This window comes from Triturus cristatus, chromosome 3_1 (genome assembly GCF_964204655.1).
Source record: "Triturus cristatus chromosome 3_1, aTriCri1.1, whole genome shotgun sequence".
Taxonomy (NCBI): Eukaryota; Metazoa; Chordata; class Amphibia; order Caudata; family Salamandridae; genus Triturus; species Triturus cristatus.
The window spans coordinates 442,519,383-442,541,928 of NC_140583.1; the positions used below are offsets into that span (position 1 = coordinate 442,519,383).

At 45.8% G+C, this 22,546-nt stretch overlaps 1 protein-coding gene across 1 annotated transcript in view; it reads left to right on the plus strand.

The window, feature by feature from the left end:
• Positions 1-21,412, plus strand: part of BLOC1S6 (biogenesis of lysosomal organelles complex 1 subunit 6) — a 218,271-nt gene extending 196,859 nt beyond the window's left edge. The window contains exon 5 of the mRNA XM_085644238.1: positions 20,925-21,412. Coding sequence (XP_085500364.1) covers positions 20,925-21,044 — 120 coding nt within the window. The 3' untranslated portion in view covers positions 21,045-21,412. The remainder of the gene's footprint in view (positions 1-20,924) is intronic.
• The last annotated feature ends 1,134 nt before the right edge of the window (positions 21,413-22,546 follow it).

Genomic DNA, 22,546 nt, shown 5'->3' on the forward strand with positions numbered 1-22,546 from the left:
CAACAAGCGCTCTGGGTCACCCTGACTAATATCGCACTTTCCCATCACAAACTGATCATTCTTGGGGATTTTAACCTCTGACGCAATGGCGCTCTCGACTCTGGTCTCCGTAACTTACTTCATTCTTGGGAAAACTTCGGACTCTCCCAGTTGGTCACTGGAGCAACCCATAAAGGCGGACACCTTCTAGATCTATTGTTCGCAGGTCCCCAGTTAGTAGTGATGGGGGAAACCCTACCTATGGATTGGACAGACCATTCACTTATCAAATTTTTTATACACTTGAACGATGGCCATCACAAGGCTCCTGGGTTGACCAGTAAAATTAACTGCAGAGACTGGAAAGCTCTTACTCGTCTGCACTCCATAGGGGATGTGTTCCAGTTGGAGCAACTCTTTGATGAGGAAAAACAGGTAGTTGAAAACTACTCCTCACTTTGCACAGGTATCACAACTATCCTCGACGTTCTTGCCCCTCTAAAAACTCGCAGTTGTAAGGGCAATGACTCTGCTCCTTGGTTCAACGATACCTTAAAAAATCTGAAGCAATGTTGCAAACAAGCCGAGAGAAGGTGGAGACGTGACTATTCAGAAACCCTTAAGGAGCTGTGGAAAAATAAAGTTTGTGAATATAAGAACCTGATTAAAAAATCAAAAGCAGATTACTACTTCTCCATGATCTGTAACTCCACCAACAGCTCCAGAAACATTTTTAATATACTGAATAGCGTCACCAACCCGGAATGCGCCAAAAACTCCATCATTCCATCTCAAGAACTCTGCGAGAACCTTGCTGTTTTCTTCAAGGAAAAAATTGATCTCATCATTAGGGATCTGGAAGTCTTGCCAGACTCTATCCCTTCCCCCGACCTGAGACTGGGATCCTCAGTGGACCAACTTGCAGGGCCAACCTTGACTTCGAATGATCTTTTACTCGAGTTTCCACCTCTTGCGTACGAAGCATTCGGTAAACTAGCCAGAGAGATTTCCTCGAGGTCTCCCTTAGACCCTGTTCCACATAAAATATGGAAGGAATTTGAGAAGGAACTTTTTCCATCCCTCCATCTTATCTGCAATCAATCTCTTGCGACTGGGACTGTTCCAGCTCAATGGAAGCGGTCGCTAGTTTCTCCTTTGCTAAAAAAGCCCTCTCTCGACCCGGACTGTTAAAAAAAACTACCGTCCCATCTCCCTGTTACCATTCCCAGCCAAGATTGCCGAAAGATGGGTTAGCAACACCCTCTCCAACCATCTGGAACGTCATCAACTATTAGATGTTGATCAATTTGGTTTCCGGCCCGCCCACGGAACCGAGACCGCCCTAATCACCGCTATGGACGAGCTTCAAAGGCGTGCAGACAGAAGGCAGGCAACGTTTTTGATCCTGCTTGACATGTCTGCCGCCTTTGACACTGTGAACCATAAGATTTTGCTGAAGCGGTTGCTTGAGGCGGGAGTAAGAGGGTCGGCAGTGCAGTGGTTCCACTCATTTCTGCAGGATAGGCAGCAGGCGGTGTCCATCCCTCCTTTTCAGTCAGCTTTTACTTTGATTTTACATGGGGTCCCCCAGGGCTCAGCAATTAGCCCAATCCTTTTTAACATTTACCTCAGACCTTTGATTACGCTAATTAAAAGCTTTAATATTAAAATTGTCAACTACGCCGACGATACGCAAATGATCCTCTCCCTGGAGGGAGAGGATTCTAAATCGTTTGAGGTCTTTCACAACTGCTTGCGTGACACCTCTCGTTGGCTTAAGGACAACTCCCTTCAGTTCAACGCAGGGAAAACGGAGGTGCTCTTTAGCGCTGGAACTAAGATTCACGGGCCATTCCCTGATAATTTTTGGCCCCCTGAAACTGGGACTACAGTCCGGCCGGTGGAATCAGTCCGTAACCTAGGGGTCTTGCTGGACCATAGGCTCAGTTTGGAGACGCATATCCATAAGACTACTGCTTGCTGTTTTGCCATCCTCCGTTCCCTAAGGAAGGTCCTTCCTCTCCTTCCCCCACATGCTCGCGTCCAAGTGGTAAGATGTACCATCCTCAGCAGATTGGACTATTGCAATGCCCTTCTGCTGGGATCCCCTGGATTCTTGCTGGACAGGCTCCAAAGCTAAGCTGGCCTTGGGGCTTCCTAGAAGAGCACACGGGTCGTCCTCTCTGAGCAAACTCCACTGGTTGCCGGTGAGGCAGAGAGTACAATTCAAAGCCCTTTGTATAGCATTTAGGGCGCTCCATGGAATTGGCCCTGCCTCCCTACAATCGAAATTTGCTTGGTACACTCCAGCCAGGCAGCTTCGCTCCTCTGAGGCCAAGCTGGCAGTCGTTCCCAGATTCAAGAGAGTCAGATCCGGAAGCAGATCCTTTGAGGTAACAGCTGCCAAGCTCTCGAATACGCTCCCAGCTGATATTAGGCACATCTCTGAACTTTTCCCATTCAGGAGAAGGATCAAAACCTGGTTATTCCCCAAAACAACTGTCTGATAACTCCCGCTCCTGTGTTTCACTTTCACGCCTCTCTCTGATTCAGTCAGCGCCAGGATGCCTGCAATGGTGATAGTGCGCTTAACAAATGCCTAAAATAAATAAATAATAAATCCCGGGCCTTGGTGGTTCCCCAACGTTACCGAGCCTTCCTTTTGGAATTGGCTCACGAGATACCCTTGGCAGGACACTTGGGACAGGACAAGACCTTTGCTCGGCTTGTCCCTCACTTCTACTGGCCTCAGATGAGGATTACGTCCGACACTTTTTGTAGGACGTGTGCTACCTGCCAAGCTAGTGGGAAAACGGGGGTGAAGCTGAAGGCTCCCCTGGAACCACTGCCTGTCGTTGGCACCCCCTTTGAAAGGGTTGGCATCGGCATTGTTGGGCCATTGGATCCACCAACGTCTGCCGGTCACAGGTTCATCCTGGTTCTGGTGGATCATGCCACCCGGTACCCAGAGGCTATCCCTCTGAGGACCATTACTGCACCTGCGGTGGCACGGGCACTGATGGGGATTTTCACCCGGATGGGGTTCCCCAAGGAAGTAGTGTTGGACAGAGGTACCAACTTCATGTCGGCATACATGCGGGCTATGTGGAAGGAGTGAGGAGTCACTTACCGGTTCTCCACCCCTTATCACCCCCAGACCAATGGTCTGGTGGAGAGGTTTAACAAAACCTTAAAGGGCATGATCAGGAGTCTGCCCGAGAGCCTGCGGAGGAAATGGGACGTCCTCCTACCTTGTTTACTGTTCTCCTACAGGGAAGTACCACAGAAGGGAGTGGGCTTCAGCCCCTTCGAACTGTTGTATGGACACCCTGTTCGTGGACCCCTCAGCCTGGTGAAGGATGGATGGGAAAAGACTCCCAGAAAACTTCCCCCGGATGTAGTGAGCTACATGCTGGCCTTTCGAAGCCAAATGGCTAGGTTGTGGAAGCAAGCTTCCGAAAACCTAGAAGCCAGCCAGACGGTCATGAAGGAATGGTATGACTGAAATGCTCACCCAGTGGAGCTGGAGCCTGGTCAGAAGGTGTGGGTGATGGAACCTGGAGAACTTAACGCTCTCCAGGATCGCTGGTCAGGCCCCTTTGAGGTGATTGAGAAGAAGGGCAAGGTCACATATGTGGTGGACCTTAAGACCCCCAGGTAGCCCCATCGAGTGCTCCATGTCAACCGCCTCAAACCCCACCAAGAGAGAGCAGAGGTCACTTTGGTGATGGTGACTGATGGATCAGAGGAAGAGGAAAGTGAACCTCTCCCTGATCTTTTTGCGTCCCAAGAGAAGGATGGGTCGGTGGAGGGAGTGATCTTCTCACCATCTCTAACTCCCGAACAGTGGAGAGACTGCCGCCAGGTTCTGGAGCAGTATGCTTCCCTGTTCTCACTTATCCCAGGAAGGACTCATCTGTGTACCCATGACGTGGACACAGGGGACAACCCACCTGTGAAGTCCAAGTCCTACCGGTTGTCGGATAAAGTGAAGGCTAGCATCCATGGTGAAGTCACCAAGATGCTAGAGCTGGGAGTGATTGAACAAGCTTCCTAGGACCGGTTTTGTACCACTGTGTTCGCCATAATTTGGCAGGGTATGCTCAGACGTGGGTCCCTTGCTCACTTTGCCACTGGATTCAAGCAAGCCTGGCTGAAGACGGCTGATAGCCAGAAACCGGTCCTAGGAAGCTTGTTTCCGGTCCAGGGAAGGCATGGCTTGGCAGTTCGGGCTGGACTGTTCCCATGAGGCACAGGGTCAGACTGATTTGCATATGGCCATGTCTGAACTGGGGTGGCAGAGTGGGCTAAAGAACGGTGATGGATCAAACCCAGATCTGTTGACTGGGTGTGAGTGTTTGATTGGTTCTGATGCTCCGTCCATCACCACCCCCTTTTGTACCACCCTGTGCAAACAGGCACCATCAAGCGACCTGCCGCTTACTTTGCTCAACTTTCTACGAGGAACCGACTGCAGAGCCTGACCAGCGCCTTGACTTCCAGACTTCTCCGACCCTGATCCACATCCACAGCAAAGCTGAGATCCGTGGAGGCGACGAGAGACGTGGGACCGGCTACCTGGGAAAATTGGCTACTTGCTTCCAGCGCAGCTTCTGAGGCATCCTTGAAGTTGTGCTCTGGGGATTGAGAAGCCCCAACCCCGAGCACCATCTGCTCCGAGTTCTGCGTGGGGCCCTTCTCCATTTTCCTGCTCGACGCGTCTGTCCAGTTGCTTGCCCGTTGGCTAGTAGCCTTTGTGACGACGAACCTTTAACTTTCCACCGCTGGTTTGGCTCCTCCAGACTGGCGCTTGCATCCCTGTGAAAGAGAAGCACCTCAGGCCTTCCTGGTCTGCAACAGAAGCGAATCCTTCATTCTGCGTGGGTTGCGCTTGCCAAGGCTTGTTGTGTCCCAACTCAACATCTCCGCCACCGACAGCAAGAGCCCTCGTGGGACAGCTCGCCTCCTGGTTCTGGTTGCCCTTGACGCCTCCTGGTACCCGTGGCTGCTGCGACAAGCTTCACCTCTTCACCTGCATCTCCACTACATCGCCTGGTTCCTTCCTGGCTCCTTCCCGGCTCCTGGCTGGTGAACTAGACTCTGTCCCCTCTGCTTGCAGGTATCCTTCTTCTTGATTCCATCCTTGGAATCCACCGGACACTCTTCACTGACTGCCTGTCAGCATCTTTTCTTCAGGCATCCATAGGAGTCGACGCCGAAACCCGACGCAAGTTCACACCTATGCACCCGCAGCCCGTGGGCTAGGTAACTCGAGTACTCCGGTGCTCACAAGGGTATTGACTATCCTAGTGTCTAGTTTCCAAGTCTCTAACCCCTAGTTCCTTCCGAAGTGTCCTAAAACTCTTAATTTCTAAATACTACTATTTCTATCGATTTTAACGCATTACGTGTGAGTGTTTACACTCTGCACCTGAATCCCGTGGGCCTCCCACTGCCTAGCAACTGATAGGATAGTGTAGCCCCAGCGATTCCCTAGGCCTAGGCCTAACCTGTGTTCGTGACAGTGGTTCTTATACCACTTACTTAGTATATGGTTTGCATGGCCCCTAGGGCCTAACTGTATTACTTATCTGTGTGACTTATGTATGCTTAAATAAGACTGTGTTGTACTTACCTCGAATCTCATAAAGAGTGCTGAGGGTATTTTGACTAGAATAAATATATTCTATTTTTATAATATATCTGTTGTGGTGTCCTTTCATTTGGTATTCAAGGGGTTGCAAATGGTATAACAGCTGGCTTCACATGCCATACAGAGTTTAGCCTAAGACTGCTCTTGTCCATGCTACCACTAGGATAGCTGGTCTATAAGGTTGACTTTACAACCAATCACCATAAGGGTTGTTTGGACTGATACAAGGTGTACACTAGAACTAGTGACTTCATATATCAGGCCAACTTCTCACATTGGTGAGCAGCGGTTGGGATCTTAGCTTGCTGTTGTGATACCATTGCAATCTTGAGATATTAAATTGAAAGATCACAAGGATATTTGTAAGGTACATATAACATAGCTTATAAATACTTAAGTTCTACTGAAATTAGTTGTTGTAGGTTGAAGGGCTTAGCACACCCTGACTACAACTACTAGAGAGGTTTTAGTAGATACAACTAGTGTAGGTAGGTGCACACACCACACCCTTACTAGATCATGTCTCTGAGAGGAGATCAAGTTGATTCTCTCTCAGGAGGGGGATATCCTAGAAAGATACCCTCTAGATATGATACCCTAACTTTTCAGGAGATGAGACAATTGTGTACCTCCAGAAAGTTAAAACTGGGTTCAAACCCTACCCTCATTTATCTAGTGGAGATCTTAGAAGAGTATGATGCTCAGAGAGCCTCCCAGGATGGTGCCTTAGGTACCAATGAGTGTCTACCCTCCACAGAAGATTCCCCTCACAATACTGATCAAGAAGAGTCAGCAGGGACTTCAGAAGATGAGGTAGACAGCCAGGTCCAAGTTAGGAGACTTAGCCAGGCTAACTTAAGCCTACATGGGAGTCTGAATGGGGTCCCCCCATTCAGACCCTCAAGTGGACTTAACCAGAGAAGCAGGAGAGGAAGATCCCCTTCAAGGGAATCCATCTACTCCCATGTCTCTAATAGCTCCAATGCCTCTTCTCACAGGGGAATGACTTCTCCACAGAGAAAAGAGCATCAGGCCAGAATGAGGGAAGTCAATCTGAGGATTGAAAGGGAAGACCTTGCCCTTGCCAAAGAGAGACTTGCTCTGGCCAGAGAGCAAAAGTTAAGTGGGCTAGGACCCACTGGTGGCAGCAATATCCCTAAGGATAGAGACAGGGCCTATGATAATAGAAACCTGAGCAAGTTTGTCCCTCCCTACAAGTGTGGGGATGACATCCACAAATGGATAACTGCTTTGGAGAGGGCTTGCAAAATACAGCCGGTACCCCAAAGTCAGTGGGCAGTTATCTTGTGGCTCTCCTTCTCTGAGAAAGGTAGAGACAAGCTCCTCACAGTTAGTGATGAGGATGCTGACTATTACACTGTCCTGAAGAGTGCTCTGATTGATGGGTTTGGCCTAACCACTGAACAATACAGGTTGTTGTTCAGGGATACCCAGAAGACACGGACTCAGGACTGGACTGACTTTGTAGATTGTGCCACTAAGGCTTTGGAAGGCTGGTTATTGGGTAGTAAGGTTAAGGACTATACAGGATTGTATAATTTGATCATGAGAGAACAAATCCTTAACAACTGTCAAAACCAGCTGCTGCATCAACACTTGATTGACTCTGACCTAACTTCTCCCCAGGAATTGGGAAAGAAGGCAGATAGGTGGGTTAGGACTAGAGTTAAGCAGAAAAACCAGAACCAGGGCGGTGATCAGAAAAAGGCAGACCAGAAGGGTAATGAGCAGAAATCAAAAGACCAGAAGTCTTCACCAGGCCCCCAAAAGGCTCAGGTGGAGGGTGGTCCCAAAAAGGATAAAAAGAAAGATGGCCAAAAGAAACCTTGGTGTAACTATTGTAAGTCAAATTCACATTGGTTTAGTGAGTGCACCAAAAAGGACAAGCCCCCAACCACCATTGCCCTTAAGGCAACTGTACTCCCTAGTCCAGCTGTAAGTGGTGGTTCCCAGCAAAAGGGTGTAATAGGGTTAACCCTGGGAACTGAAGTGGATTCTGGCCTAGTCAGAATACCCACTCAGGCTGTTCTGATCTGTGATGGGGACATAGCTTTGTCCTCTAATGTGGGTCCCAGTAACCTGGGCAAGTACAGACAGACTCCTTTGATAAACCAAAGAATGGCTCAGGCCTACAGGCACACAGGTGCTAGTGTCACAATGGTGACACCTGCCTTTGTGGACCCTGGACAGATCATGCTAGGTGAGAACTACCTAGTGACCAACGCTAGCAATGCCACTACCTCCCATAGTGTGGCAATTGTTAACTTCTCCTGGGGAGGGGTAACTGGCCTCAAAAAAGTTGTGGTGAGTTCAGATCTTCCTGTAGAGTGTCTGTTGGGAAATGACCTTGAAACTTCAGTGTGGGCTGAAGTGGAGTATAGGACCCATGCAGAAATGCTGGGAATAGATGCACATGTCCTTGCTGTGACCAGGTCACAGGCCAAAAAGTGCAACACTGAACAAGTGCTGGATCCTGGGACAATGGCCCAGACACAACCCAAGAGAAAGAGCAGTAGGGTTAAGGCTGTGCCTTTCCCCCTGCCTCAGGTAGAGAGTCGGCCCTCACAGGTGGATGATTCTGAGAGCCCTGAAGGAACTGTTCTAGAAGAACTGGAACCTGACCAGGTTGAGTTTCTTGGGACAGGGGGACCTTCAAGGGCAGATCTGAGGCAGCCCCATTTAGACTGTCCTTCTCTTGAACCCCTCAGACAGCAGGCTGCTGCTGAGGCTGCAGGGAATGCTCAAGGTACCCATAGAGTGTATTGGGATGAAGGGCTGCTGTATTCAGAGGCTAGAGACCCCATGCCTGGTGCGTCCAGGAGGTTGGTCATACCATTGAGTTTCAGAGGCTTCCTTCTTACCTTGGCCCATGATATTCCCCTTGCAGGACACTTAGGCCAGAATAAGACCTGGGACAGACTTGTCCCGCACTTTCACTGGCCTCACATGTCAGAAGATACCAAGGAGTTTTGTCGCTCCTGTGTCACCTGCCAAGCCAGTGGAAAATCAGGTGGCACCACAAAGGCCCCCCTCATACCACTACCTGTGGTGGGGGTTCCCTTTGAGAGAGTGGGGATAGACATTGTAGGACCAATGGACCCCCAAACAGCATCTGGGCACAGATTCATACTGGTGATAGTGGACAATGCCACCAGGTATCCAGAAGCTATACCCCTTAAGGACCACAACAGCTCCTGTTGTGGCAAGGGCCCTACTTGGAGTATTCTCCAGAGTGGGCTTTCCAAAGGAGGTTGTTTCTGACAGAGGTGCCAACTTCATGTCAGGATATTTGACTGCAATTTGGAAGGAGTGTGGTGTAAACTACAAATTCACTACACCCTATCACTCACAATGCAATGGGCTTGTGGAAAGATTCAACAAGACCCTAAAAGGGATGATAAAAGGTTTACCAGACAAGCTTAGGCGAAGATGGGACATTCTTTTACCCTGCCTTCTGTTTGCTTACAGAGAGGTCCCACAAAAGGGGGTTGGCTACAGCCCTTTTGAGCTTTTGTTTGGGCATCCTGTAAGGGGACCCCTGTGTCTAGTAAGGGAAGGATGGGAGAGACCTCTCAGACAACCCAAACTGGACATAGTGGATTATGTACTTGGCCTCCGCTCCAGGATGGCAGAGTATATGAAGAAGGCTTCTAAAAACCTTGAGGCAAGCCAAGAACTCCAAAAAGCTTGGCACGACCAAAAGGCTGTGCTGACTGTGTATCAGCCAGGACAGAAAGTGTGGGCTTACTCATGGCTACAGATGAGGGGCAGGAGGAAGAGAGTGACCCTCTCCCAGACCTGCTGACTCAGAACTCTGATGATGGTTCAGTTGATGGTGTGGTCTTTTCTGACAGCCTCACTGACCATCAGCAACAGGACTGCAGACAAGTTCTGCAGGCCTACAGACATATGTTCTCTCTGACCCCAAGTCAGACAAACTGGTGCACCCATGAGGTGGACGCTGGTGACAGTCTGCCTGTGAAGAGTAAAATCTACAGGCAACCTGACCATGTCAGGGACTGCATAACGATGGAGGTACAAAAGATGTTGGAGCTGGGAGTCATTGAACCTTCAGAGAGCCCTTGGGCTAGTCCTGTAGTTCTTGTGCCAAAACCTCACACCCAAGATGGTAAGAGAGAGATGAGGTTTTGCGTGGATTACAGAGGTCTCAATGCTGTCACTAGGACAGATGCCCACCCAATACCTAGAAGTAACAATAACAATGCCAGTACTGATGGGTTAATTTACTCCACTTTCTTATGTGGGAACATTTCGAAAGAAAACAAAATGCACGAGGGACCTTTTGTTTCGTCGATTTAATCAATATGTTTATGCGTTTTGTTTTTAATTTCACCAAAACTTTTTTTTATATGTATTTCCACAATTAACATTGAGCTAATAACACAAAATATTTACTGTACATAAATAGACACATTCAACCACAGTCGTATCAACATTCACTCCCATACCACACTGGACAGTCCAGAACCAAACATAATAAGTATTAACAAACAATCTAAATCCTCTTAAAAGACACAATTTACAATTTGGCCATTGAAAATGATGTATTCTGTAGAGAACAATATTGAGGGTTCCAAATGATTTTTTGGATTCATTAGGCCAAAAAATTAGAGGTCGACGCGTTTCAAGCCCCTTCTAGTGCGGGGGCTCTCATCAGGACCTGGGAGCTGAAAAGGAGAACACAAAAGGACTCTTACTAGACTACTTCCACCTTTTAATGCAACGGCCTCATTTTAAAAGAAGTGAGTTGTACCTGTGGATGAGGTGTCCACCAGATCTTTTGCCGTGTAAAATCTAAGTGAAAAAGGTTAGACCCAGAATTAATCCTACTAAGTCGTGTAACCAAACCAAAATTCAAAAAACCACCAACCATACATGTGACATTTATACTGTTTGACTTACGTGTATAGATGATGGGACAGAATGAATCTAAAAAGGGGGATGAAGAAACGATGTCAGATCGTAATTTTAACAGGCACGGGATTTAACAATCAATCGCCTGTGGTGTGTCAGATGCGCTGTATGCGCGGCTCAGAGGTAAAAAGCCTACCTTGAATCTACGAGTTGTAGGCACCAATCTGTTGCTTTCGTCGATTGTCATGCGTCGCTGGGGGTCGCGTAACTAGCGGTCTAGTCGCTGCAAGAATCAGACAAAGGAGTATGTGTCAGCGAAGTTGCCGGCCGCCAAAGGCACAAGTGTGCTGAGAATGATTGAAAACGTCTTCGTACCTTTTTCCGTATCTTCTCACGCTTCAAACTCGGAGGGAATCAACTTCCGTGTTTGTGTTCGAAGTCACGTGTGAATATGAACTTGTGTCCCGCGCAGAGTGTGTTCTGGGAGATGTAGTTTGAACTGTGTTGGCCGTATATGTTGGGACGTGTAGAATACACTTTTCTTCACGCGATTTTGGTGTCCATATGTGTGATGGACGGAAAGCAGAACTTTGTGAACCAACAACTACCTTAGAATTGGTTGGCAGGATACGGAGTGTCAAACTTTTAATGGAAAACGCAGGCAGAGGTTCTCCATGATTCTCCAATGCGGTGTATATCACTTCAACCCTGATGGTATTTGATCAAAGGTTATAAATTTCTGATAGTTCATTTAGGCCGTTGATGGCTGAGTTAAATTTGACAATGAGCATTGCTTCACGCTGCGAGAGTTGTCTTTCGAGGTCACCACCTCTTGAATCAGGATCCACTTTGGAAATGACAGTCCATTTAAGATCGGTTACTGTATGGTTATGCGCTTTCCAATGTTGGACCAGCGGGGCAGTCCACAAGTTGCCCTTGTGGACTATTGTATATCGGGAAAACTAGCCAAGAAATCAGAGTGAGAATATCGCAACACAAATCGCGTATTAATAAAAATGTCCAGACTGCCCCGCTGGTCCAACATTGGAAAGCGCATAACCATACAGTAACCGATCTTAAATGGACTGTCATTTCCAAAGTGGATCCTGATTCAAGAGGTGGTGACCTCGAAAGACAACTCTCGCAGCGTGAAGCAATGCTCATTGTCAAATTTAACTCAGCCATCAACGGCCTAAATGAACTATCAGAAATTTATAACCTTTGATCAAATACCATCAGGGTTGAAGTGATATACACCGCATTGGAGAATCATGGAGAACCTCTGCCTGCGTTTTCCATTAAAAGTTTGACACTCCGTATCCTGCCAACCAATTCTAAGGTAGTTGTTGGTTCACAAAGTTCTGCTTTCCGTCCATCACACATATGGACACCAAAATCGCGTGAAGAAAAGTGTATTCTACACGTCCCAACATATACGGCCAACACAGTTCAAACTACATCTCCCAGAACACACTCTGCGCGGGACACAAGTTCATATTCACACGTGACTTCGAACACAAACACGGAAGTTGATTCCCTCCGAGTTTGAAGCGTGAGAAGATACGGAAAAAGGTACGAAGACGTTTTCAATCATTCTCAGCACACTTGTGCCTTTGGCGGCCGGCAACTTCGCTGACACATACTCCTTTGTCTGATTCTTGCAGCGACTAGACCGCTAGTTACGCGACCCCCAGCGACGCATGACAATCGACGAAAGCAACAGATTGGTGCCTACAACTCGTAGATTCAAGGTAGGCTTTTTACCTCTGAGCCGCGCATACAGCGCATCTGACACACCACAGGCGATTGATTGTTAAATCCCGTGCCTGTTAAAATTACGATCTGACATCGTTTCTTCATCCCCCTTTTTAGATTCATTCTGTCCCATCATCTATACACGTAAGTCAAACAGTATAAATGTCACATGTATGGTTGGTGGTTTTTTGAATTTTGGTTTGGTTACACGACTTAGTAGGATTAATTCTGGGTCTAACCTTTTTCACTTAGATTTTACACGGCAAAAGATCTGGTGGACACCTCATCCACAGGTACAACTCACTTCTTTTAAAATGAGGCCGTTGCATTAAAAGGTGGAAGTAGTCTAGTAAGAGTCCTTTTGTGTTCTCCTTTTCAGCTCCCAGGTCCTGATGAGAGCCCCCGCACTAGAAGGGGCTTGAAACGCGTCGACCTCTAATTTTTTGGCCTAATGAATCCAAAAAATCATTTGGAACCCTCAATATTGTTCTCTACAGAATACATCATTTTCAATGGCCAAATTGTAAATTGTGTCTTTTAAGAGGATTTAGATTGTTTGTTAATACTTATTATGTTTGGTTCTGGACTGTCCAGTGTGGTATGGGAGTGAATGTTGATACGACTGTGGTTGAATGTGTCTATTTATGTACAGTAAATATTTTGTGTTATTAGCTCAATGTTAATTGTGGAAATACATATAAAAAAAAGTTTTGGTGAAATTAAAAACAAAACGCATAAACATATTGATTAAATCGACGAAACAAAAGGTCCCTCGTGCATTTTGTTTTCTTTCGAAATGTTCCCACATAAGAAAGTGGAGTAAATTAACCCATCAGTACTGGCATTGTTATTGTTACTTCTGTTATAAGGCACGGCCTTACTGACTAGAGTCTAAACCCTTGTCTTGTTCAACACCCAATACCTAGGGCAGATGAGCTCATTGACAGATTGGCAGCTGCCAAGCTTTTGAGTACATTTGACCTGACAGCAGGCTACTGGCAAATCAGACTAGCTGAGAATGCAAAGGCCAAAACTGCTTTCTCAACCCCAGGAGGACATTATCAATTTGTGATAATGCCCTTTGGCTTGAAGAATGCACCTGCCACTTTCCAAAGGTTGGTGAATCAAGTCCTTACAGGTCTGGATGACTACTGTGCAGCTTATCTTGATGATATTGCTGTCTTTAGCTCCACCTGGGAGGATCACCTGGTCCACCTGAGGAATGTTTTAGAGGCCCTGCAAAAGGCAGGCCTCACTATCAAGGCCACTAAGTGCCAGATAGGGCAGATCAAGGTTGTGTACCTGGGCCACCTAGTAGGTGGGGGTCAGGTTCAACCACTGGAGAGCAAGATCCAGACCATAAAGAACTGGACTCCTCCAATTACCCAGACTCAGGTCAGAGGTTTCTTGGGCCTGACTGGGTACTACAGAAAGTTTGTTAAGAACTATGGGTCCATTGTGACACCACTTAATGACTTGACCTCTAAGAAGATGCCAAAGAAAGTTCAGTGGACAGTAAGCTGTCAGAAGGCATTTGATGACCTGAAGCAGGCCATGTGCACTGCACCTATTCTGAAAAGTCCAGACTACTCCAAAGAGTTCATTGTCCAGACAGATGCTTCTGAATTGGGTGTGGGAGCTGTTCTTTCACAACTGAATATAGATGGTCAAGATCAGCCCATTGCTTTTATTAGTAGAAGGCTGACCCCTAGAGAGAAACGTTGGTCAGCTATTGAGAGGGAGGCCTTTGCTGTGGTTTGGGCCCTGAAGAAGCTGAGGCCATACCTGTTTGGCACTCACTTCAAGATTCAGACAGACCATAAGCCCCTCTTGTGGCTAAATCAGATGAAGGGTGAAAATCCCAAACGTCTTAGGTGGTCCATTTCCCTACAGGGGATGGACTTCACAGTGGAACATAGACCTGGGACTGACCATGCCAATGCAGATGGACTCTCCAGATATTTCCACTTAGAACATGAAGACTCAACTGGTCAAGGTTAGTTTAATGTCCCTAAGTTTGGGGGGGGGGTGTTGTGTAGGAGAGTAGGGTCTGCTTTCTATGTTAACCCCCACTTTTTGCTTTTGCTTCACTGGTTTTCGACTTAGATGTGGCTGTGGGCCTGCTAATCAGACCCACAGCCCAACTGTTCTCTCTCTAAATTCATACTATGTACTTTAGGTACATAACCCAATTGGTAAGGATCACCTTCTAGGGCCCTGTACAGTGTACCTTAGGTACCCAGGACATAGGTGTACCCTAGGCCTACCAGGGGTGCAGCATGTATTATGCCACCCCTGGCTGGCCTTCCATTATGACACAACTGGCTGATCACTCAGCTGGGGCAAGGTTGTGTAATCACCCCTTGCTTAGGTGTAGTATTCCTATACCTACCTTATATATAGACACATGGGTAACCTATCAGTCACTCCTATGGCAGGCCTTAACAATCCTGAAGGCAGAGTGCTTGGTAACATGTGAGATGGTGCTGTAGCATGAGGTGAGCCTGTCTGCAGCTTTCGGAACCATGTCCTTATAGCTGTTCTATGATATCGCCTACCATATACTCTTAAAGTGCCTTATAATCCTTGCGGTTATGGTAACTATGGTTTGGCTTTATCGAAACATGTCGTGTAAGGTGTCTAACACTTTGGAATACTACCCCCACCCCATTTCTGGCGGTGAGGATAGTATTCCTCCCTTCTAGAGGGAGAAGACATGTTAAAGACCCACTACCCGGTTAAAGTTAACCAGAGCCCCAGCATCACAAAATGGATGCTGCTGCCACAGACACGAGTCTGACCTCCTGCTGCTGGGAGTCCTTCCAGCGAGGGAGGCTTGGACAATAGGTTTCCTGCCTTGGGAGGTGCTAGCACCACCCTAGAAAGGCCTTAGTGTATTGGGGCAGGGAGGGATGAATGAAACGAGACACTGCCTGGGGCACACAAGGTGTCCCATGCATAGTCCAGTTCAAACCGGTGCTGGGGCACTCCAGCCCCAGTCCTGGCGCGAAACTGGACAAAGGGAAGGGGGTGTAACCACCCCCCTCCCTGGTCCCACCCATAGGAGGGACCTAGCAGGTAACCCAGCCCCCCAGATTAGTATAAGAGTGGGAGCTGGGTCCCGAGGACTTTGGATTATCCTGACAACTGAAACTTGAACAGAAACTCTGGACCTTCGACATTCGACTACGGAAGAAGACTGAAGAATCTCCCTTGTGGCCAAGGAGTGGCCACCCTGTGCAAACAGGCACCATCAAGCGACCTGCCGTTTGCTTTGCTCAACGTTCTACGAGGAACCGACTGCAGAGCCCGACCAGCGCCTTGACTTCCAGACTTCTTCGTCCCTGATCCACATCCACAGCAAAGCTGAGATCCGTGGAGGCAACGAGAGACGTGGGACCGGCTACCTGGGAAAATTGGCTACTTGCTTCCAGCGCAGCTTCTGAGGCATCCTCGAAGTTGTGCTCTGGGGATTGAGAAGCCCCAACCCCGAGCACCATCTGCACTGAAGATCAGCCCTCCACACTCCGCGAGTTCTGCGTGGGGCAATTCTGCATTTTCCTGCTCGACGCGTCTGTCCAGTTGCTTGCCCGTTGGCTAGTAGCCTTTGTGACGACGAAGCTTTAACTTTCCACCGCTGGTTTGGCTCCTCCAGACTGGCCCTTGCGTCCCTGTGAAAGAGAAGCACCTCAGGCCTTCCTGGTCTGCAACAGAAGCTAATCCTTCATTCTGCGTGGGTTGTGCTTGCCAAGGCTTGTTGTGTCCCAACTCGACATCGACGCCGCCGACAGCAAAAGCCCTCGTGGGACAGCTCGCCTTCTGGTTCTGGTCGTCCTCGACGCCTGCTGGTAGCCGTGGCTGCTGCGACAAGCTTCACCTCTTCACCTGCATCTCCACATCATCGCCTGGTTCCTTCCTGGTTCCTTCCCGGCTCCTGGCTGGTGACCTAGACTCTGTCCCCTCTGCTTGCAGGTATCCTTCTTGATTCCATCCTTGGAATCCACCAGACACTCTTCACTGACTGCCTGTCAGCATCTTTTCTTCAGGCATCCATAGGAGTCGACAACGAAACCCGACGAAAGTTCACACCTATGCACCCGCAGCCCGTAGGCTAGGTAACTTGAGTACTCCGGTGCTCACAAGGGTATTGACTATCCTAGTGTCTAGTTTCCAAGTCTCTAACTCCTAGTTCCTTCCGAAGTGTCCTAAAACTCTTAATTTCTAAATACTACTATTTCTATCGACTTTAACGCATTACGCGTGAGTGTTTCCACTCTGCTCCTGAATCCCGTGGGCCTCCCACTGCCTAGCAACTGATAGGATAGTGTAGCCCCAGCGATTGCCTAGGCCTAACCTGTGTTCGTGACAGTGGTTCTTATACCACTTACTTAGTATATGGTTTGCGTGGCCCCTAGGGCCTAACTGTATTACTTACCTGTGTGACTTATGTATGCTTAAATAAGACTGTGTTGTACTTACCTCGAATCTCATAAAGCGTGCTGAGTGTATTTAATACATTCTAATTTTATAATATATCTGTTGTGGTGTCCTTTCATTTGGTATTCAAGGGGTTGCAAATGGTATAACAGCTGGCTTCACATGCCATACAGAATTTAGCCTAAGACTGCTCTTGTCCATGCTACCACTAGGATAGCTGGTCTATAAGGTTGACTTTACAACCAATCACCATAAGGGTTGTTTGGACTGATACAAGGTGTACACTAGAACTAGTGCCATCATATATCAGGCCAACTTCTCACACAGTCGCTATGTTTTTATGTTCAATTTCCAGGTTATACACACAGGATACATGAGGATCGAGGCTCGATCGGGAGAGCTCCCCTACGGCGAGATTTCCTAGCGACAGAAGGTGAAAACCTTTTGGTCTTTTTGCGCTAAGCCCTTCAATAGGAAGTTACAGATATAATGCAGGAAGGCCAGACCATGGCAGATTGTGATGCCTCAAAGATACTAGTATCAAGCCAGAAATACTAATGAAGTTGCTTCACTTGTCCCAACGGCTTAACCTGTTTAGTACAAAAGCAAAATGAAGAGTCAAGAGCTAACTCTTGGTAGATTGTCATAGAAGAAACATCTTCCTCAGAGAAAATTGACCTGGGGTGTGGACAGCAGAACATCCAGTAACATAACAGAACGAAATACTGATAAGATTCCAAACCAATTTAGTTACAAAGAAACCAATTTTAAATAAATTTACAAAATATTGAGCAAATGTAATGTAGGGATCGGTGTTATTCAAAATAGGAGTGTGGATGTTTGTGCATTTAAAGCAGTTTTAGGAGATGAGAAGATTTTACACACAATATGTTGTCTTGATTCACAAAAGACATTAGGAGACAGCTGTGTACTCGTTTTTGACAAAATGCCTGTCTTTGAAGCGTAGTTTCGCTCACTCATAGTTTTGAATTTGAAAACAAACGTACTCTGTTTCATTTGTGGTGCTATAAATCTACAGGGCCTTGATCTTTGGCACTGACAAACAGGATAATTGAGAGAACCCCATCCTACAGGCAAAAGCCCAAAATCAAGTTTGAGCTGGACCTACTGGTTTTCTTTAGGGCCATGTTCTTGATCCAGTCCCTTTGAACTCTCTTCTCAATCCTGGGAAAAGGCAGTCACAGCAGTAGATGCTCCTAGGTGCATCCTGACCCCTCTTTCTCATTCGGAGGTTAGCAGGAAACCAGCTTCTGTGGCTCTTAGAGCATTCTAACTTTTGGAGCCCAATATACAGGGGTCGCAGGTATAGTCCTCTTCCATTACGACAGGACATTTTCCCCTCAGCAGTCTCGTTCTTCTATTCAACGTCTTGGTTCAAGCACTGTGGCGCCAATTTTGGGTAAGAAGCTCACAGGTCCTAGTGAATTTCCCCAAAGTTGTCATAGTGCAAATCCCATGCAATGCTCTCCTGTCTTTCACAGCATTAGCTGTGCTTTATGGCAAACACATTTCTACATCGCATCATTGACCGATTTTCCAAAATGGCCACAGAGAGGCAGAACTTCAGCTTCTGCCTGGACTCCTTAATTCCACACCTGCATCCACATATGCCATTTCTTTGCAACCCCTTTCGCTGATCAGAGTGAACCACACACCTCACAGCTGTCCATCTCATAAAGTTAAGTGGTATGATGTTTCTGAGATCCCTTTGTTAAAGGAATCCATTAGGGCTTCCCTCCATTGTCATGTCCGTGCCTACTCAAAACAAAGTTATTGAGTTTCTTTTGTGTAGCTACCACTTTAAGTATTTTTGAGTTGCATACAACATTTCCTGTTTTAAAGCTTTTTTAAAGTTATTTGGTGTTCATCAAGCTAATTTGTACAAAATCATTGCAATACATCAAATAAACCGTATTTGTATATCTAAAAAACACATTATATCCTGGATTTACATTCTCCCCCTAACTATGTACTAAATATTGTCCCTTAGAGGCATTATCGCACATTACATTGATATCATTTCTTTCTGCAAGGTTCTCAATAAATGGTCTTCAATGATTTTCAGATTGCTGTTGCCATTCGACTTTCATAATATCAACCTTATATCGACTTTTGACTAATGTCTGACTTGGTAGCCTTCTACAAAATGCAGCATTATTTATAGTAAAATTCAAAACAATTATTATTTTTTGTAAATATTACAGTTTCTTTGTTTGAAGGGGTGCCCGTAAAATGTGGAATATAGCAGAACTTTCAATTGTTTCCCTAATTATACTTTAGCCAATGCAGCTATTAGTCTGAATCTTAATAATTCCTATCTTCTGTCTCTTAACCCGTGACTTATTTTTAAAACAATTGTTGTTTCTTAGCTTAAATGTATTTCCACTGTTGTGGCTTATTATTACTCTGAAATGCCTGTTTCATACTTGATTCTACAGTCCTATAATGACTAAACAATATGAGAGGACAAAATATCACCACTTACAGCATTGTTTATTATTTTCATCTTAACTCTTCTTTACGGGTAGTCTAGCTCTAATGTATTTGTAACCAGGTAAAAACTGAGATTTGAAATTAGCAGCCTGGCTGATGAGCTGTTGGAGTATTGACACTTTTAAACATCCAGACCTATTGCATGTTAAGCTACAGCACCCACCAACAGGGAAGATGTCCAAAAAGTGGAAGAGATTTTGGGTATGGTTCATAAGCAAGAGACTCCACTCATTGCATGCTTTGCCAGCTCAACTATTCCCTTACCTCTTGGAATTGGGTGAATCAAGCCCGGAGTAATCCTCAGTACAAGCCTACCTTTGTTCTGCCACCCTACTGAGGGCCATTTGTTCTCCACCCTTATTGTCAAATAGTTAATGAAAAAACTACCAAGTATTTTCTCCATCTTGCAGATGTGTGTCCCACAGGGGGCATGAATGTTGTGCTTTTAGTGGTCTTTTCCTAACCTTTGGCCCATGCATAGTTGAGAACCAAATACTAATCCAGCGCAGACAACTTTGCTGGTTGTGTTTAGAGAGATGGGGAAATATTGCCCTTATCTTCAGAGGAAACATTTAGTGGAGGTTTTTAAAACGGGGGAATGCATAGAAACTACCCAAGACATCCCCTCTGGCTTTTACATGAATCAGATGGTGCCCCTACCTACCTATTAGAATGCTTCTATTCCAGGGAGGAAGGTAGTGTGTTCATTGAAAGGGAAGGCTGCCCTTCATTATTATATGTGATAAACTGAGGAGATAATTAATCTACTCTATTATTTGTTGCTTAGGGTTCTTCAGTTAGGGGCCAATCCTAGTCTAAGCAAGGAATTGAATGATGCAATGTGGGGTGCATACACCTGTGATACCTTTAGGCTAACAGATCTCTGCTAGCAGGAGAACAGCTCACTCCTGCAGAAGCATGGTGACTGTTGATGCGTTGCTCGTCAATACCCACTGCTGTAGATTTGTGGAAAAAATGACATGCAGAACACCACACCCTCACGTAAACAGTTGTGGATACTGATGCCAGATCATAAGCATGAATTAGACCGGTTCAGTGGAAGTTCTTCCCTTTAAGGTGAGCTCTCACTGTCTTGGCTTTCCAGGTAACACTTCTTGCTATCAATTTTTAAAGCATGTGGTTCAGTGAAAGATCCAATGATGGACAAGAACAAAAAATACTTGCATGTTAGGTAAAGGTCTCCGGTATTGGTTTAGTTCCCAGTTTAACTAAACTCACCCCTGTCCCTGTTGGGGATGTGGTGAAATACTGTGTGTACCCCCAGTGCTAGGAGTCTAGCAGGCCCCTCTTGGCAGAGCCTAGAACCATCCTCTCATTTCCTAAGACTGGGCAGCACATTTAACGAGGTAGATGGGCTGCTAAAGTAAGCATATTTTTGCTACTGTTGTATCAATCTACCGAGGATTCCCTGCCTCAAAACTGCAACAATGGGCAATATGTCAGAGGCATGTAATCCTATAAAAGTTATCAGCAGTCAGGCTAGTAACTATTGTCCTTATGATCATTTGCATGTGTTTGGTGTTTTGTAGAATGATATCATACATTGTGCAAACCTGACTCTTTGTTAAAGAAAAATACTGCCATGTTATCCCACACCGAAGTACTTTTTGATTTCAGTAGAAAACAGTGACTGTGTGATTATTGTTTTGATGTGGCATTCTCTGTTTAGAAAAGAGCTCTGAAGCTACAGCAGAAAAGGCAGAAGGATGACCTCGAGCGAGAGCAGCAACGAGAAAGGGAACTTGAAAGAGAGAAGCAGTTAATTGCAAAACCTGCCAAAAGGACATGAAAACGGCAAAAACGAAGACATATCCTAAAGATGCACAAACGTTACTTTTTAAAGGAAAAATTCTGTAATTAATAACAAAAGCCTGCCTTTAGTTTCATTACTATGCAAATTCCATGGGCGTATAGATAAACTGCGAAATGATTAAGGAGAGCTTTACTTTGGGTCATGTTTAATGTATATGTAGCTGTTTTAGTTATTTTAACTGCATTTCACTTTGCATTTGTTTCTTTGCTTCGGATCTGAATGCTGCATGTGAGCTTCCACTTAGTCAGGTTTCAGAAAGAATGGTAGACATTACTGGTTTACCAAGTATTGTAATGTGATATCATTAAAACGTTCTATAATAAAAATAATATTTTGTTACTGTTGTTGGTTAACTTTCACTGTCAAAACTATTTTACAGCTCCTAGTCACCAATAACGTTAAAGGTCAGTGGCTTTCTCGATTAAGTGGTTCTCCTCTAGCAATGACTGCCAGTGGCTTCATGCCCGGTTGTTTCCCAGTCCTAAAGAATGACCAATGTTCTCAGCGTTTGTGGACACCTCTGAGCTCAGAAACCCCCCAGGCCAGCCCTTACTGACTTGGGAGTCCTTCTAATAACAACCGAAATATTACATTTATCAGAAGAAAAGAGACCTCAAACATTATGCCACAATCCCTGTTACCACAGTTGGCCCTGCCACAACTTCTGGCAGTTTTTTCCACTGGACCCTTTCTCTTATACTTTGTATCTACAATGCTATGCATAATAAGAGTGTCTTCAAAAGGAAGCATAGAAATAATCCTCTTTTTTGAATCCACGCTGCAGAGCATAGCTCTATGAACAGTTGGGAACCGCTAAACTTGTAGTAGTTGAAGTTTATTGTCTAATTAATTAAAATATTTACAAAGTTCGGATCATGAAGGAACGAATGCATATGAGCATGAGCAGACAAATGCATTAAACTAGAATGAAACATCAATATGTGCAAATAAAACCTAAAAAAATGTAGCAGTAGTAAATGTCATACATACAAAACTATAATGTGCTTTGTTATAAGTAAGATGCTAGGCTTCAATATTTCACAGTGCTTCTAGAAGATAGAGTGCTGATGGCATGTATAATTAATTAAAATCTTTACAAGTGCAAATCGTAAAGGAGCGAATACATATAATAATGAGCAGACAAATATGTTAAAATGGAATAAAGCGTCAATATCTGCAGAGAAATCCTAGAAAATGTAGCAGCAGCTTAGTGCTTAGTCATTAGTAAGATGCTGGCTTGAGTGTTACAAAGTGCTTCTGACGGATTGAAGGCTGGTAGCAGATGGCAAGGTGCAGATACATTTTCCAGCAAAAAGCTCTTAATTTATTACATAGGCTAAACCGATGCATTACCAAAGCTTGTATTAGAAGGGGACATATTCCAACCCCTCCCTGCTGCTGCCCTCAGTTAACATGGAGATGCCATCTCACGAGACAACTGATCATGTCACTCAGCAGTAAGTCTGCTTCCAAAGCAG